This window comes from Callorhinus ursinus, unplaced genomic scaffold (assembly GCF_003265705.2).
Source record: "Callorhinus ursinus isolate GAN/ISIS: 27379988/994484 unplaced genomic scaffold, GSC_fseal_2.0 scaffold32, whole genome shotgun sequence".
Lineage (NCBI taxonomy): Eukaryota > Metazoa > Chordata > Mammalia > Carnivora > Otariidae > Callorhinus > Callorhinus ursinus.
In genome coordinates, this window is record NW_027397094.1 from 10,880,107 (window position 1) to 10,898,166 (window position 18,060).

At 38.6% G+C, this 18,060-nt stretch overlaps 1 protein-coding gene across 1 annotated transcript in view; it reads right to left on the reverse strand.

Moving 5' to 3' along the window:
* RYR2 (ryanodine receptor 2) overlaps nt 1-18,060 on the reverse strand; it is a 728,853-nt gene that overhangs the window by 248,189 nt on the left and 462,604 nt on the right. The window contains exons 28-29 of the mRNA XM_073878937.1: nt 3,743-3,951; nt 1,763-1,937 (exon numbers count right to left, since the gene is read on the reverse strand). Coding sequence (XP_073735038.1) covers nt 1,763-1,937; nt 3,743-3,951 — 384 coding nt within the window. The remainder of the gene's footprint in view (nt 1-1,762; nt 1,938-3,742; nt 3,952-18,060) is intronic.

An 18,060-nucleotide genomic window follows, 5' to 3' on the forward strand; every position in this document is an offset into this window, starting at 1 on the left:
TGGCATTAATTAAGCAAACAGAACTCACACAGTCATTTCCTTCCAATGAAGGAAGGCACAGTATACAACAATTTTTAAATAACAACGAATTAAAAAAATAAAAGCTCAGGTCACCTCTATCAATACAGACAGAACCCACAGAAAAAGCCCCTCTCCCACCTTCCCCTGATACATTAACACTCATAAAGACAATCCCACAGAAAGGGAGACCAGGGAGGGCCAGTTTTGCTACCCAGAGATACGGGTGTGCAAAGCAGAAATTAAGTTATAAAAATGTAGAATTCTGGGGTGCCTGGGTGGCTCAGTCAGTTAAGTGGCTGCCTTCAGCTCAGGTCATGATCTTGGGGTCCTGAGATAGAGCCCCATATCAAGTTCCCTGCTTATTGGGGAGTCTGCTTCTCCCTCTCCCCCCACACCCCTACTCATGCTCTCTCTCAGATAAATACAATCTTTTAAAAAAAAGTAGAATTCCTATCACTTTTGCAAATCTGTATTTGAGAAATGATGGTCACACCTGTTTACAAGCTTATTGAATGAATGAATATAGAACTTAACGCAAATAATGAGGGGGCTAACTTTTTGAGCATCAGTGACTTTTTTTGTTTAAGATTTTATTCATCCATTTGAGAGAGAGAGAGAGCGCACGCATGAGCAGGGGGAGGGGCATAAAGAGGGGAGAAGCAGACTCCCTGCTGAGCAAGGACCCGACATGAATGACATTGTACCTGGGGCTCACGGGGCTTCATGAAATCCAAGACCACGACCTGAGCCAATCAAAATCAAGAGTTGGTCGCTTAACCAACTGAGCCAGCCAGGCACCCCTCCAAAAGCCATTTTGAAAAAAAATGTGTTAGTTCATTTTAAAATGAGGTATTTATATAATATTTTACTAATTCTTTGTACCGTATTTTTGTACTGTCTTGTTTTCATGCTCTAGAGCAACACCATCGAATACAACTTCCTGTGATGCTGTAAGTGTTCTCCATCTGTGCTGTTCAAGAGGGCTACCATTAGCCACAGGTGGGCACTGCGTCCTTGAAATGGAACAAGTGCCACTAGGAAACTCAATTTTAGCGGTATTTCATTTCAACTAATGTGAAATCAAATAACCCCACGTGGCCAGTGGCCACCTTCCTGGAAGTGCGGCTCTGATGAATAAATGCTCTTTCATTTTTCATTTGTTTCACGAAGGGCTTTCAACTTCCCTTTCCAACCTTGCTCAAGGTCATCTCAGAGCCCCGCGTTGTGCTTCTGCAATTTAGAGTTTCCTTACTAAAGAGAAAGCATTCCAGTAATGACTTCCCTGCGTATACTGTAATCTACACAAAAATAGGACAATATTTTATTAATTTCCATCATCTCAGCATCCGGCAGAGGGCTTGGTCCATGGTGGGTTCTCATTACATTTTTGTGAAATGAATGAACAGAAAGAAGCATCAGCAGTTGATTATACAGGGAAGTTCTAAGTGAAAATTTCACGTTTGTGGAAAACTATCCTTTTGCCCGCCATTTATTTTCTTATTCACACGCATAAAAGCCATTTCTACCTTATTGAAATCCTAGCTAAGTAGTAGAGGTGGTGTTTCTGCTACAGTAATTTCAAGGGGGTCTGATCAAATGAGCCATATGGCAACCTTGCAATTTACAGCTGCATCTTGTCTTCTCGTTCACCCTCAAAGATGGCTGGTGATGAAGTATGAGAGCCAACACTCGCTCATTCCTGCTGCAGACCTGAAAGCAACACCAAATGCAGAACACTTACCATCACCAACATCAAAGTCCTTGAATGCCAGTTCTGAGCCCGAATCATCAAGAAGGATTTCGCCATTCAGCGTGAACATCATGGTGTGCTCTGTCATGTCAACCATGCACCCCACCACATCGCCCGCTTGCCAAGAGCGCCCATAGTGCTCATTACCCTGGTGCCACCGCTGAGCCTAGGGACAGAGAGTCACCTGTCACAGAAAAAGCCAGGAGAAGAGGACCCACCCACCAACCCACCACTGCTGGCATGACTCACAGCACCTCCTTCTATGAACACAGCAGGAGGAAGGACTGAGTTCTACCACACGCATCAGTGTGGTGTGATGCCCTAGCTGACGTGGAGGTGTCTGGGAATTCTGAATCCCTCATACTAACATTGTATGTTATTGAATCTTGAGGAAAGACCCAAATGCTATTTCATCATTTTGAGAAACGATTAATCTAAAAATCTAACCCAACATACTTTCTATTAAAAAAACAAAACCCTCTAAGTCTTTAGAAATTAATTTTTTGCACTAAAATGAATGTTTCCCAGGATATGGGTTGTTTTTCTCTATTTCCCAAAATACAAAGAACTGTGAGTAGAGAATGAAGCTGAGAACTTATCATTGGAAATGACATTCTAATTTTCATCTCTTTCAAAATAAAATTCCATTTGTTGGAACCAATGGCACTGATACATTAACAAAACAGAAATCTTGAAGCATTTCAGTATATACTAAAACCAAAAAAGCTTCAGATCAAACCTAAAAGACATTTACTGAAATAATGAGTCAAAAATTAAATATACATGCCAACAATGTCTTGTATACATAGGTGAAATCTCATATTATAAATACATCTCAAACATAGACTTTTGAATCTCTAAATATAGTCCACTGATTTATGGGTACAAAATTAGTTATATTATTTTGTCAGATAAATCTTTTCATTTTTCCTAAGAATCGCCTCCACTGTGAATTGATATGTAAGGGGGGAGAGTCACCAATGCAAAGCAGTGATATGATTATTCCCAAGCACAATACATTGTACTTTTTAAAAATCTATTCCAGTGAATCAGGTATCCAAAGATGTTAAATTTTCCATATGAAGTAAAAAACACGTTTAGGAAATGTGGTGTTTCAAAACAAAGTGGGTCAGTTGTTCCAGAAGACACAATATTAACTTCTAGCCTAGAAATGCTTTCCCACACATGCATACCTCAGTACACGAGATATGTATAAATGTCAAATCTCTTCATGATTGCTTATTTTTCTAATTTTCCTTTTTTAATTAAAAATAACATTTCCCTTCATATGAGAAGGAATGCAAATTCACAAAGAAAATAAGGAAATAAGATAAAGGAATAAAATATAATTTTATCAGTCAAAAATAGCTATCATTATCCTACTGTAGATAGATGCATATATACATTTTTTATTTTAAAATATTTTTACACATAAAATAATTTTTAAACATTTATATAATGCCTAAGTAAATAATGAACAAGCACCTGACCAGCTTCCATCCACTGTAAGAAAAATTATAATATTGAAAATGAAAACTTTTTGTGACTTTAAACAACATTGTCTTAAGCACTCTCATGGCTATTAAATGCACACACCTACCATTATTGCTCGAGGATAAATTCCTTCTATGGAATTGCTGTGTCAAAGCGTGTGCATTTTTAGTAAGCATACGCATTTTTAACACTTCCGACAAAGATGATTCATTTTTTTGATAACGGTGGAGAAGCAATGTTTTACTTCTTGAATTACACTGGGGGAGGAGGGGTGTGGAGGGGAATGTTTTGAGATCACAAGGACCAGGAACCTTTTTTTCCGGGGCTGTGCTCCAGAAAGTCCCAATGTTGCTGCCCTCCCCCAGAGGAGTGACGGCAATGGAGGCACACACAGGCGTACATGCCCCAGCAGACAGCAGCCTACAAAATCAGGAGCCTACAAACTTCAGCGTCTGGTGCTCAGCAAAGTCTACTTACCTTGAAGCCATCAAAAGCAAAGGCACGTTCGTCAGAGCCAAGCTCTTGATCAGGTTGACAACCTGGCCTGCTCCAGCCAACCCTCATGTCACCCGCAGTGACCGTCTCGAATTCAAAATACCACCTTCCTGCCTTGACAGCGTAGGTCTTCTCAGCACGGAAGATTCGGAACCGCTCCCCGGTGCCACTACACACTTCCGCTCTGGCAGCTGTGAAGGTAAAGAGATCCTCGGGATCAATGGGTGGGAAATTGAAAGAGGAGGGAGGATGTCCCATAACATCTGTAATTAAAGTTAACAGGGATGACGGTAACCATACGGTCTTTCTTACCCAGGCTCACATTTTATGAAGTGTTTTCATACACATGGATCAGCCACCGTCCCATGGAACCAGCTTGGAGAAAGGGAAAGCACAAGGGCTCCCACTGGAGAGACTGGTGTCAAACCTCAGTGACCTTGCAAGGGTGGGCAGTGCTTCCTCTGTTAGCCCCGGGTTCAGGAGGGAACTATGTGCAGGGGAAAGCCTCTCAGCCTCTTGGTGGTTTGGCGGTGGAAACTGAGATGAACTTGAGGTCATGGATGGAAAGAAGTGAATAAAAGAGACCTGAACTGTTCTGCCCAAGAAATGAATAGACACTTGGGGGTGAGGAAGAAGAAGGAAGAAGCAGCCAGAAGGTGAGGAGGAGAAAGAAAGCAACAAGGTAAAGAGATAAATACTAGAGAAGGGTAACCACTGACTAATTTCCCAGACAGGATGGCTAAGAGCAAAGCTCTGCTAATATCTCACACCTTCATCATAATGTGCTACACGTACAAATGTTGCGTTTAAGTTTTGAGGGAAAAAGAAAAGGGCCAAGTCCAACATCGAGGATCAGTGTGGTGCAAAGAGGCGGGTGGGGGGGCATATGTATATGTAAAAATAAGACGCACATGGATTGAAAATGCCAGGAGTACAAAACCTCAGACCAAGGGGCCTGGAGCCAGGACAGCCATGAGAACTTAAGTCCTTAGAAAATCACAGGGCATGAGGACAAGGGTCCACTGAGTTGATATGTCAAAGGATAAAATGTCAGCTCAGCTAAGATCTGGGTTAGACAGAAGGGCAACATTTAAGTGACATTGACCAAAGTCACACAACTAACAGATGGAAGAATTCCAGAGCTGCCTAATGCTACAGCCCCTGTTCTTTCCATTCTGCCTCCAATAGCAGGCACAGAATCAACAGGTCCTGGTTAAATATTAGCTCTCATCTGTTTTCCTTTCAGGAGATGGGAAAGACCTTATAAATAATAGAAGTTTAATATCAGCTTAACCATGATTTGATATGAACAAACAAGAACTATAAAAATAATTCAAATAAGCTTGCCAATAAACACACAGCCAGATCATCTACTGAAGATTAGACTGGCATCAAGAAACAATGGGCTAAGATGTTTCTATTGATTGCAGGACATACAGGTGAACTGTATCTCTTGATAAACCTTTCAAAAGCTGGTTAAAAGCTTAAGCTTCTGAATAGGCAAAACTTTTGTTGTTCCATCTCCCCCACCACCACTTACACACCCATGCACACCCCTAACAACCTAGTCTGCTCTAAGCAACTGTCATGTCTCTAGCAGTGACAGCCTCAAATTCAAAACGCCACCTTGCATGGGTGCGCGCGCGCACACACACACACACACACACACACACACACCATGCAACGCATTCAAACATCTTGCTGAAAAATAAATGCATTAATAGTTTAAAAATAAGACATTCATAATAGTATATGGAGCATGCTGCATGTACGGAATCCTCTGAAGAGGAAAAAGTTTGTTTCTAATACATTCAAGTTGGGGGTGGACAGGAACCTGAATGAGAAACATCTCTATGGTGAAGGATAAAAAACTTTTATGTCTGTTATTTAGTAACAATGATTTTTGGGAGATAGGAGAGCAAACTGTTTTTTGAGGAAAAAAATATGATCAGATTTTATGATACTTAGAGGCAGTTACTGCAATTAAGAAAAGAGCCCAGGGGCGCCTGGCTGGCTGTCAGTAAAGCATGCGAGGCTTGATCTCAAAGTTATGAGTTCGAGCCCCACAGTGGGTGTGGAGCCTACATGAAAAAAAAAAAAATCTAAATATTGCAATAGTAAAAAAAAAAAAAAAGAAGTCAGATTTTCAGAGGTAATATTTCCTCAAGTTAACAGCACACTGATCCATTACTTCCTTAAGTCATGGTTGCAACCTTCCCTGGATTACTCTAAGGCACACAGAATACTGAACCAAGATCCACATGGACATTTGGAAGTTACTTTTCATGAAAGAAAAAAGTTCCCGTGTAGTTATCCATATTTTTAATTATGTCAACATTTGCAGATAAAATCATACATTGTATTCTAGTATGTACTAATAAATTAAACTCCCAATTTTCTAAGGATAAAATATTGTTCTTTAGAAAACTAAAATACTAAAAAAACACCTCACAAGTTCTTTTTTCCCTTTTTATGTTTCCAGGCCATTGGACCCCACTCACATGCACAGTGTTTTCAAGGAAAGCAAACAAATTTTAATATGAGCTTACATCAAGTATGTTGGAAGGCAAATTTGGTATAAAAATGTAACAGATCGATGAATCACGGATCTGTACTTCTGAAACAAATAATGCAATATATGTTAAGAAAAAAAAAAAAAAAAAATTATTAAAAAAATGTAACAGATCATTTCCTTAAAAAGCCACTACAAATTTCTCTTGGTAATAAGATTTACCAAGAAAAATCTCTACATATAGATAATGAAAATAGGGGGCAGCATTTGGAAAATGTGTGGCAATCACAGGCAACAATGCAGAATTTCTTGGTCCTGGTATTTTTTTTTTTTTCCTGACCTTAGCTGTCGCATTATTCTTACACTCATTGATGAGACTCAACCTGAACTGGAAACGCACATGCTATTCACAGACACCATTATGCAAGGGACTTGTAACCTCCATGGATCTTCCTCCAAACGTCTGTATGATCCATGGTTCCTATTCTATATTTTTTACATTAGTTTAGGGCAGCTTACAAACATGGTTGCAAGAAGCAACAGTTCAGCATTCTATTTCTTGATAAAATACTAACATTAAATGGAAATCTGGATCTACAGAAGTTAAAAAAAAAAAAAAGATCCCAGGCAATCTGTAACAATTTATTTTGCATACCCTGTGGCATCAATCAGCTAGACACAAAGTAGGTGTTCTTTAAGTACCTGTGAGAGTATATCTAGGAACAAAGACTTTCCTGAGCCTGGACATAGGAGCCCAGACAAATACCTAATGAGCAGTGTTAGTCTCAAAGGCATAGAGCTCTCCCCACAAATATGCAATTCTTATGCTTTCCTTAATTTTAAACACTACACATTCATATAAGTTTGGTAGGTGACTCTAGCTCATGTAAGTATGTACAGATGATTTTCTTCTATTGTTATAATGAACATAACAATAACTGACATTAAAAAAAAATGAACCATTAGCCCACGTATTCCTGGTGAATTTTATCAAGGATATTGATACTCAAAGAAGAAACTCAGGAATTGTGCCTTTAACAAACCACCTCAAGATAAATGGTAAGGCCTGATAAAATCCTGTGTTCCCAGGACCCCAAGGATCCTGGCACAAAGAGGGCACATACCAATGACTGACCAAATAGGACCTAAAGCATCCATACATGTTGTACTCCAAACCCTACCTTTAAAAGATACTTACCACTAGGGGGCAATCAAGATCTAATTATGTATTAAAAAATGTAAGTTACTTATAATAAGCTATAAAGGCAGGCAGGCTAGTCTCTTTAAAAATTTTATAGATATCTAAAAAAATTTTTACACATATCCTTCAGGTGTGTTTACGTAACAATTTTAAAAATTATTGATACTAACCAGTCATCCTTTCAACTTCCTGGTATTATTTCTAATCAAACAATTCAAACCTTGATAAAACCTTGCAGGAAGAATAACTTAGTGTTTCAAATGTCTTAAAATATTATCTAGAACAATACTCCAAAGTTAGTAGGTTTCGCATACTGAGTTCATCTTCAAGGTGTAATATGTAAGCTGATGAATAGAAAACAAATTATAACCCAACCGTGATTTAAGTACATAGGGTTAGATTCAATTTCATCAAAATTTTTAAGCCCTTTCTTTTTAATGTCAGCAAGGGCAACACAGCCAGTGATGTTTTTAATCTTATCTCAGTAATCACCAGATTTATTTTGCTTTATTCGATAAAATCTCTCCCATCTATCTTTTAATTTCCATGTTCACCATCCTTGTTCTGAAAATCACAAATTTTCCAAAGCTTCCCAACTGGTCTATCTCCGAGCACTCTCCCCCTCCAATCTGTTCCTTCCCACTGTTGCCATAGTTATATTGCTATTGTAAACTGTGATCACACATCAAGCTTTTGCTTTAAAACTTCCTGAGGCTAGAATTCCTTGCACAAATTTATCCACATTTCTTAGCGGGCCTTTCAAGATATTCCCTATTTTGTCTTAATCCTTCACCTTCAACCAGTAGTGCTTTCTCCCACTTACAGCTCATAATTTTGCCCGATGAGACTACCAATCGTCCCTCAAATCTTTCTATACTTAATTACATCAGATATAATTTCCCTCTGGCAGAAATGCTCTCCTCATCTACTCTCTACTTGTTGACATTTTGATCCCTTCCACACCCAACTCAGATGTCATTTTCTCCCCTTATTGATTCCTCCACTTAGAAAATAAATCTTTCTTGGGGCGCCTGGGTGGCTCAGTGGGTTAAGCGTCTGCCTTTGGCTCAGGTCATGGTCCCGGGGTTCTGGGATGGAGCCCCGCGTCGGGCTCCCTGCTCCGCGGGAAGCCTGCCTCTCCCTCTCCCACTCCCCCTGCTCGTGTTCCCTCTCTCGCTGTGTCTCTCTCTGTCAAATAAATAAATAAAGTCTTTAAAAAAATAAATCTTTCTTATGTATTTTCCATAAAGAACAGTCAAATCCCTACGATGCGGTCGGCATTCTATCGTATACCAGGACACAGTGGTGCACAAGAAACAGGATCTCAGCATTCCCGCGGAGTACACTACACTAGCCTATCTGTTGCCCGTGGAACTTCGATGAGACCTTGCCCACCAACAATCAATGGTTCTCTCTAAATTCCCAACTTTCAGATACCATGCCATCCTCTGATCACCACCTTTTCCTTCTAGTGTCCTCATTTCCTGCACAAACACGTTCACTCCTTGAACACATTAACTTCTTCCTAGGCTTCCCTTATCTAGATAGGCTTTGACGTCTTCTGCCCTATTTCTCTTCTTATTTGCTGTCAAACCCAACCGTTGTCTGATTTCAGGGTCTTCATTCTCCTCAACATCTATTATTTGCTCTACTGACCTTGCTGGAAAGCACAGGCACATGGCAGATGGGCACTACTACTAGACTAGCCCATAGTCTCCAATCTCAATGGGACCATTAATGTTTCTCTGCAATCTTTTTATCTGTTCTCAACTAGCTCTGTTACATCCCACAAAACAACCATTTCTAATTTTTATTGTTGAATGTCATCAGCAATACAGAGTAAAGACCTCCAAAAATTTTCTTCCATAAAACTAATGAGAATACTGGAAAAAACTGTCAAAATCAACTTTTCAGAGCTCTAGAAATTAGCCAAAGTCTGGCAACAAGCTGGGCCATGTTATTTGATCAAAGTGGATGAATGTTTGTTAAGGACAGCAGGCTGACTGGGGTTTTAACTTGCTTTGGTGCCATCCCCTTCTCTCTAGCTACATGGCACACTGAAAACCAATAGCCTCTCCATTACAGTGAAAATCAGCACCCTAGATGCCTCAAGAGGGAACAAAATGGAATCAGAATTCCTCCAAAGCTCAATTCACAGATAACTATCATTATTTTCCCTTAATGGTAGTTCCTTGGAAAATCCCTTTTGCAAGACTTCTCTTTATTTGACCTTTGTTTGCCCAGTGCAAACAATGATTTCCCCAAGGGCATTTGCTGACAATAATCAGAGGCAATTTTTTTTTTTTTTTTTAAGCACTGCAGCTGCTTGAGGCTTCAGTAACCACTAGTGAGGCAAGCATTAAGATGACCAAAAATTTAAAAAGAATAGCTGAGGAATGACATGTCCATGGTGGCTTGTGAAAAGTTCCAGTGTAATCCTGGCAATCCAGATTGCCACACTCAGGCCTGAGCCTAGGCGCGTGTGTGTGTGTGTGTGTGTGTGTGTGTGTGTGTGTGCGTGTGTGTGTTCAGGAAAGACCTGAGAAGCCCATGAGTTCTCACTACTGGGATACCTTAAGGCTCCGCACAAGCAGTAAGTGAAGGCTAAAGTGAGGACTGCCTGGTGGTATGCTGGAGGCTTGTCCCAACAGGCACACAAAGCCTCTCCCTCAACAAAGACTGGGAGACTTGTAAGTGCCAGACATTTACGGAAGTCTCTGCCCAATCCCTAGTTGACTATGAGGCTAATGAAAGAGAGACTCCAGGGGCCACACATAAAAAAGAAAAAAAAGTGTTCAAAACTAGTTAAGAAAGTCATTAAACAAACAAATGACTGACAATTACAACAAGCATAATAACAAACCATGGGTAAGGGGAGATTCCAGAGATGCTGTATTATATTGTTTAAAATATCTGGTTTTCAACAAAAAGAGTGGGACATGCAAAGTCACAAGAAAGTATGTCTCCTACAGGGGAAAAAAAGGAGTCAGAAATTGTCCCTGATACTGGACTTATTAGACAAAGGTTTTTAATTAGCTATTTTAAAAATGTTCAAAGAACTAAAATAAACCATGTCTAAAGAACAAAAGAAAAGCATGAGAATGATGTCTCACCAAATAGAGAATATCAATAAAGAGACCGAGATTATAAAAAAGAACCAAATAGAAATTCTGGAAAAGTACAATAACTGAAAATAAAATCCCACTAGAGGGGTCACTTGTAGGTTTAAGCTAGCAAAAGACAGAATCAATGAACCTGAGGATAGATCCACTGAGATTATCAAGTATGAAAAACTGGAGGGGGGAAAAACAATGAAAAAATAAACAGCCAGAGAGGCCTGTGGGACACCTTATGTGTATGCCAACATACACATAACGGACATCTCAGCAGAAGAGAGGAAAAGGGCAGAAAGAATATTTAAAGAAACAATGATCACTCTCCAAATATGATGATATTCATTTATAGTTCCAAGAAGCTCACCAAAATCCAAGTAGGGTAAACTCAAAGAAATCCACACTAGACACATTATAATCAAATTACTGAAAGACAAAGAATCTCGAAAGGACCAGGAGAAGCAAGGCATCCCATACAAGGATCTTTAATAAGAGTAACAACTAGTGTCTCATCAGAAAACACGGGGGGCGGGGCGCGGTCAGAAGGCCAGTGACAGGACATATACATAGTGCTGAAGGAAAGAAAAAGAAAAGCCAACCTAGAATTCTACATTTGGCAAATCTTCACTGTTCTCTTTAAGGCTTCCAACACAGCCCAGCCCTCTCCCACTCCTGCCCCCTTAGCAAGTAAGTTCACTATATATTTCAACAGAAAATAGGACCCATGTAGCAAGAATTCCCTGTGCTTTGTCCTGACTTTCCATGAAAACAGGTTTCTCCATTCTCTTCAATCCTTACCTCTTTCCTCTTTAGGGGCGCAGATGTTCTCCCTATTATATTAGGCCAGTCCCTTCATCCATGCTCTGAATTCACCCCCCACCCTCTCAGACACTACATTTCCTCTAGCTCCTTTCCTTTATCATCAACCTCCTTCTTTCTGCTGGTTCTTTCCCTGAGCATAAAAAAATGTCCAAATGCCACCCATAAAAATAAATAAATAAATGAAATCTTTAATCCTTTCTTCCTCTCTAGTGGACAGTCTCAGCTTTATACTTACATATGGAACTGAGTCCTGGTAGCTCTGTCTAGTGTCTCGCATGCATTTCAAACTCAACATGTTTATTTTACTTTTTTTTTCTTTTTTTTTTTTTTTTTTAGAGAGGGGGAGAGAGAGAGAGAGAGAGAGAGAGAGGAGGGAGAAAGGGCAGAAGGAGAAGGAGAATCTTAAGCAGGCTCCATGTACAGCACAACTCTGAGATCGTGACCTGAGTTGAAATCAAGACTCAGACGCATAACCGACTGAGCCACTCAGGCACCCAAAACTCAACATGTTTAAAGTCAAACTTGGAATCTCCCCAATATCCCATCTCTATCTGCTCTGACTCCCGCGTTCCCTGCGAAGGTGGATGTACTTGACATCTACCAACCCAGAAACCATCCCTGACACCCGCTTTGTCCTTCTGCTGATTCTACTTCTAAATATAGAATGAGTCTGTCCCCTCTGTGAACAGTATTGCCAAAGCCTGGGACTCAACACTCCTTATCTACGCTTCTTTTATAGCCAAACTGTTGTCCTCACCTCCACTTATGTTCACATTCAACCCATTCTCCCAAGAGTCACTAGATTTTTTTTTAATAGAGAAACCTTTCTTATTTTTTTCTTCCAATCACTGCCTCCTCTACTTCATTTCCTGCCACTTCTCAGACTCTACATTTAGCCACACAAAGGTGAAATCGCCATGCGCAATGCTCCCTCGTGGCTCCAAGCTTTTAGACACAGCATTCTATTGGAATACATGGAACTTGGTTGACTCCTATTTATCCTTCTAAATTTTACCGTAGCTTTACCTACTTTTAAACATGTCTGCAAATATTTTGTCACATTGCCTTTCAAAAAGTGTGGGCTTGAGTGTGGGCTGCTTTACTGACTCACTTGTAACAAACAGAATATGCTAGAAGTAACTGTAATGGGCATTGATGCCTCCCCCACACACTATGTCTTATTCACACTGGGGGAAGTCAGCTGCTATGTGAAGGCACTCAAGCATCTCTATGAGGTGGTCTACTGGCAAGGAACTTAGGCCTCTTGCTACAAGCCAGAGAGAAACTGAATCCTTTGGCCAACAATTATGCAAACGAGCTATCCTAGAAGCAAATCCTCCAGCCCCACTGAGGTCTTCATGACCATTTCCCTGACCAACTTGACAGCAACCTCAAGACAGACCATGATCCAGAACTACCTGACTAATCCACTCTCAAATTCCAAACCATGGAAACCTTGAGATGTTCATTAAGTCATTAAGTTTTCGGGGGAAATTTGTTACACAGCAATAGATAACCAACATACTTCCTCTGTGAAGACTGCTCTGACATCACCAAGCTTAGTTAAACCCTCTGCTGGGACACTTGAGCATTAATTCTTATACCACATAATAGTGTTGACAATTTAGTCTCTCTTCCTTGCCTCCCCTGAGAGCTACCTATGGGCAAAAACGGTTTTACTCATTTTTGAATCCCCAGAACTAGGCACAGATGTTCCATAACTATGTATTAAAAGCAAATGGAAATGAGGATGATTTGAAATATGGAAGTAACATTAAACCCAAACATGGATTTTATAAATATGAACTCCTTCCCTTTCTTCTTAAAATTCACATAGGCAACAAGAAAGTAGGTAACTGTAAGGTAGCAATACATTGCCTCACAAGGGTGTGAAGAAGACAAAATTGTATTAGGGTTGTAAATACTGTAAAATTATATGTCATAAGGGCAACATCTTATGCAGTATCCAGGGAATAAGGTTATCCCTAAAAGTGAATATATCAGATGTAACTGACACAGTCTATGCCCTTGACTAATAATGTCTTTAAAATATAACCATCACTAGTTATTTTTTTCCAGCATATACTGCACATTTCCTTGTACAGGGTAAAATGCACTCCCTTTCTTGTATGTCAACGATAATTTTTTTTTAACAGTGCATTTATTTTGTTTGTTTGAATGGGTAATGCAAATAGAGTATAAAATTTAAAAGAAATGATATGTGGCAAAATGTAAATTTCCCCTCCCACAGCTGTCTGTCAGCTATCTAGCTATCCTTCCTAGAAGCAATCACTGTTACCATTGTTTTCTGTGTCTATCCAGGGTCCGTCTGTGCATGTGCAAGCATTTACGTATATTCTTCCTTATAACGCAAATAGTACCATGCTCTTCGCAGAGTTCATGACTTTGCTATTTAACCTTAAAAAGAAACACTTGCAATTGTTTCCCATTAGCACTGCATTGTATTTAACAGCTTCATAATATTCCATTGTATGAATGTACCATCGTAATTTTAACCAGCTCCAATGCCAGGATGCTTTCTAATCTGATTTTTGTTTTATTTTGGGGTGTGTGTGTGTGTGTGTGTTTGTATAAGTATGTGTGGGAGAGGGTGTGTGTGTATGTGTATGAATATGTGTTTGGGAGCTCAAACAGAGACTACAGTATTCAGCTCATTCATATTATTCTGTTGGACTGTGTAAGTCTCCTCTATTGCTTTTGTTTTCCTTTTTCTTAATCCTTGATCACAAATACATTTCCTCACTCCTTTCTCCATCACTGGCATTACTCCAATATATGCGCTGTTTTTCCTTGGATGGTTTGTATTCTTGTAAGCTGTAGAATACTTAGAAATGATATTAATGGTATTATATTCCTGCTCTATCCCATACTTCATGATCACTGCTTCTGAATTGCTGCATGTTATGTTTTTTTATTTTTTATTTTTTTAAAGATTTTATTTATTTATTTGAGAGAGAGAGAATGAGAGAGAGCACGAGAGGGAAGAGGGTCAGAGGGAGAAGCAGACCCCCCGCTGAGCAGGGAGCCCGATGCGGGACTCGATCCCAGGACTCCAGGATCATGACCCGAGCCGAAGGCAGTCGCTTAACCAACTGAGCCACCCAGGCGCCCATGTTATATTTTTTTAACATTTCTATTATTTTTATCTAATAATATTTCCCAGAAATAGACACATAGGATGCTTCCAGATTTCATGATCATAAATAATGCTGTAATAAACGCATTCCTACACATGCCTGTCTGGACCTATACATGAGTGTTTCTACATCCAAGTGTATGTAGCATTTTCTGGGACATATTCATGGTTTCTATATAATACAAGCTTTTCACACATCACCTTTGCCAAGTTACACTCTTAACAAAAACACATGGGGTTCCTTTTGTGTCATATCCTTGTCAACACTTGGGATCATATAAATATATCCAGTTCTTCATTAAAATGTACAGTTAGTAGGTCACGTTAAAGAGCGCTCATGGGGCTGTGAAGCCAGGGGCTCTAACACTAACCAAAGACTGAAGTCTGAGAGACTGGATGCCACAGTCTCTCAACAGTGCTGTTATTATCCTAAGGAGACAGGAGACATAGCCACTCATAATTATGAGAACTGACTCATAATAATCCATGATTGGTAATGTGGAAGAATAAATAAGTACCTGAAAGTTTAACCAAAAAAATACATTTAAGATCAATTCACTCTTAGAAAGATTCATAAAAGCAATAAATCCCTAAGCAGACTGACCATGACCAAAAAAGAGAAACATAGGGGCACCTGGGTGGCTCAGTCATTGGGATTCTGCTTTTGGCTCAGGGCATAATCCCAGGGTCCTGGGATCGAGCCCCGCATCGGGCTCCCTGCTCGGCAGGAAACCTGCTTCTCCCTCGCCCACTCCCCCTGCTTGTGTTCCCTCTCTCGCTGTGTCTCTCTCTGTCAAAATAAATAAATAAATTCTTAAAAAAAAAAGAGAGAGAAACATAAACTCTCAACACAAAGAATAAAAAGAAGCGCCACTAGAGACCCTACAAACATCAAAGGGATCATAAGGCGACATTAGGACAGCTTTATGCCAATAAATATGGCAATTTAAATGAAATTAACTTATTGAAAATGTATAACTTATCAAAACTGACATAAGAAGGAAGAGAAAATCTAAATATCTCCCATAAAAGCTATTAAAGAAATTGAATTCATAATCAAATAAGTTTCCTAAAAGATAAAATGATATGCCCAGTTTTGTTTTGTTTGCCCAGTTTTAATGATAAATTCTATAAGACATTAAAGTAAGAAAGAATACAAAACTAACCCGAATTAGAAAACAGGGGGAACATTTCCTACCTTATATCATGAAGCCATTATTGCTCTCATATCAATAACTGACAAAGAGATGTTGCAAGAAAAGGAAATTACGTATCGGTATTCCTTATGACATATATGCAAAAATCCTTAACAAAATAGCAAATAGAATCCAGCTATATATAAAAAAGCATAATACATCCAGGTAGAGTTATTGCAGAAATGCAAACTTATTTTAACATTCAAAAATCAGTGTTATTCACAGTATTAGCAGAATAAAGGAGAATATATAATCATCTCAATAAATGGCAAAAAAGAAAAGTATTTGACAGAATTCAACATCCCATTCATGATAAAAGCTCCCAACAAACTAGGAAGAAAAAGGAAATTCTTCACTGTGATAAAGGGCATCTAGACCTACCGTTAACATCATACTTCATAGTGAAACATCAAGACTTTTTCCCTTAAGACTGGCAACAAGGCAGGATAAACTCTCTCACCACGTCTATTAAACTCTATAAAAGTCTTAACCAGTTCACTAAGTCAAAAGACAAAAAAGGCATGATAATTATAAAGGAAAAAGTAAAATTTTTTGTGGGGTGGGGGGAGACATCATGGTTATGTAGGTAGAAAATCCTATATACTTTATACACAAAAAAAGAGAAAAAGAAAAAAAGTAAGATGAATTCTGCCAGACCACAGGATATAACAACAATATATACATACTAATTGTGTTTCTCATATTCACAGTGAACAACTGGAAGGTGAAATGAAATGAAAACTAATTTCATTTATGACAGTTCCAAAATATCGTATACCTCTAAAAAATAACAGGCAAGACCTCTACTCTGAAAGTAGGAGACAAATTAAAGAGGACCAAAATAAATGGAAAGCTATGCCACATTCATGAACTAGTAGACTAAATATTGTTAAAATGTCAATTCTCCCCTAACTGACCTGCACAGTCAACTGTAATCCCATCAAAACCAAATTTATAAGTGGAATCTAAAATTTATAAGGAAATGCAAAGAAAAAAGGAGACTGAAAAACCTCTTAAAGAAGTTAGAGGACCTACCTTACCTGACTTTAAGATTTTTTTATAAGGTTATAATAATAAGGACAGTAGTGTGGTACTGACTTAAGGATAGACATATAGATCAACAGAACACAATGGTCAACAGATACTTGACAAAGGTGCCAAGGTATTTAATGAGGAAAGGATAATTTGTTCCAATAAATGGTGCTGAGACAGCTGGATATCCACCTGGACAAAAGTGAACCTTGACCTATTCTCTCATCACAAACAAAACGCAACTCAAATTAGACTACAGACCTAAATGAAAAAGTAAAATAATAAAACTTCTGGAAGAAAGCATAAGAGAAAACCTTTGTTTTTGCATAGACAAAGATTTCTCAGGACATAAAATATATGACCATAAAGGGAAAAAAATCATAAAGGACTTTATCAAAATTAAGAATGTTCTGCTCTCTGAAAGATCTCACGAGAAAATGAAAGCACAACCCACAAACTACAAGGAATTATTTCCAATATCTGACATAGTCCTTATATCCAGAAAATTTATATATATATATATATATATATATGCTTACAATTATATATACTTACAATTCAATAAAAAGACAAAACCACCCAATTTTTAAAATGGATATAGATTTGAAAAAGAAAAAAGACCACTTATACCAATGGACATTAAGTATAAGAAAAAAATTTCAACATTATTATTCACGAGAAGAATGAGAATTAAAACTGTAAGATCCCATTTTGCATCTACCAGAATGGTTAAAATCAGAAAGATTCACTACCCAATTCTTGGCCAGGATGTGGGAGCAACTGGAACCCTCATATGTTGGTCATGGGAGTAACTTTGCAGAACCATTCGGAATCTTCTTATAAAGACTATATCTGTCCCATGATCCACTAATTTTACTCCCTAGATATTTACCCAAAGAGAAATGAAAAGTCTAAGTCTACACAAAGACTTGTCTACAAGTGTTCATAGCAGTTTTATTCATAATAGCCAAAAACTGGAAACAATCCAAATCCTTATCAACAGAAGAATGGATAAAAAAACTTACGGTTTATTAGAATAGAATACTACTCAGTAATCCTGTTACGTCTTAGCTTAGAAGCCTTGTATTGTGTATTTCCATTCCAGTGGTCATGTGAACTACAGACTCTTTAAGACAGGCATCCTTCTGGTACCTTTCATACCTGATAGCATCTCGTTAATAAGGGTCTACCAAATATTTGTTGCTATAAAACTGACCTCAAGAGAAAATAAGGAGTTATATTATAATTACGAATATTATTGTTATCA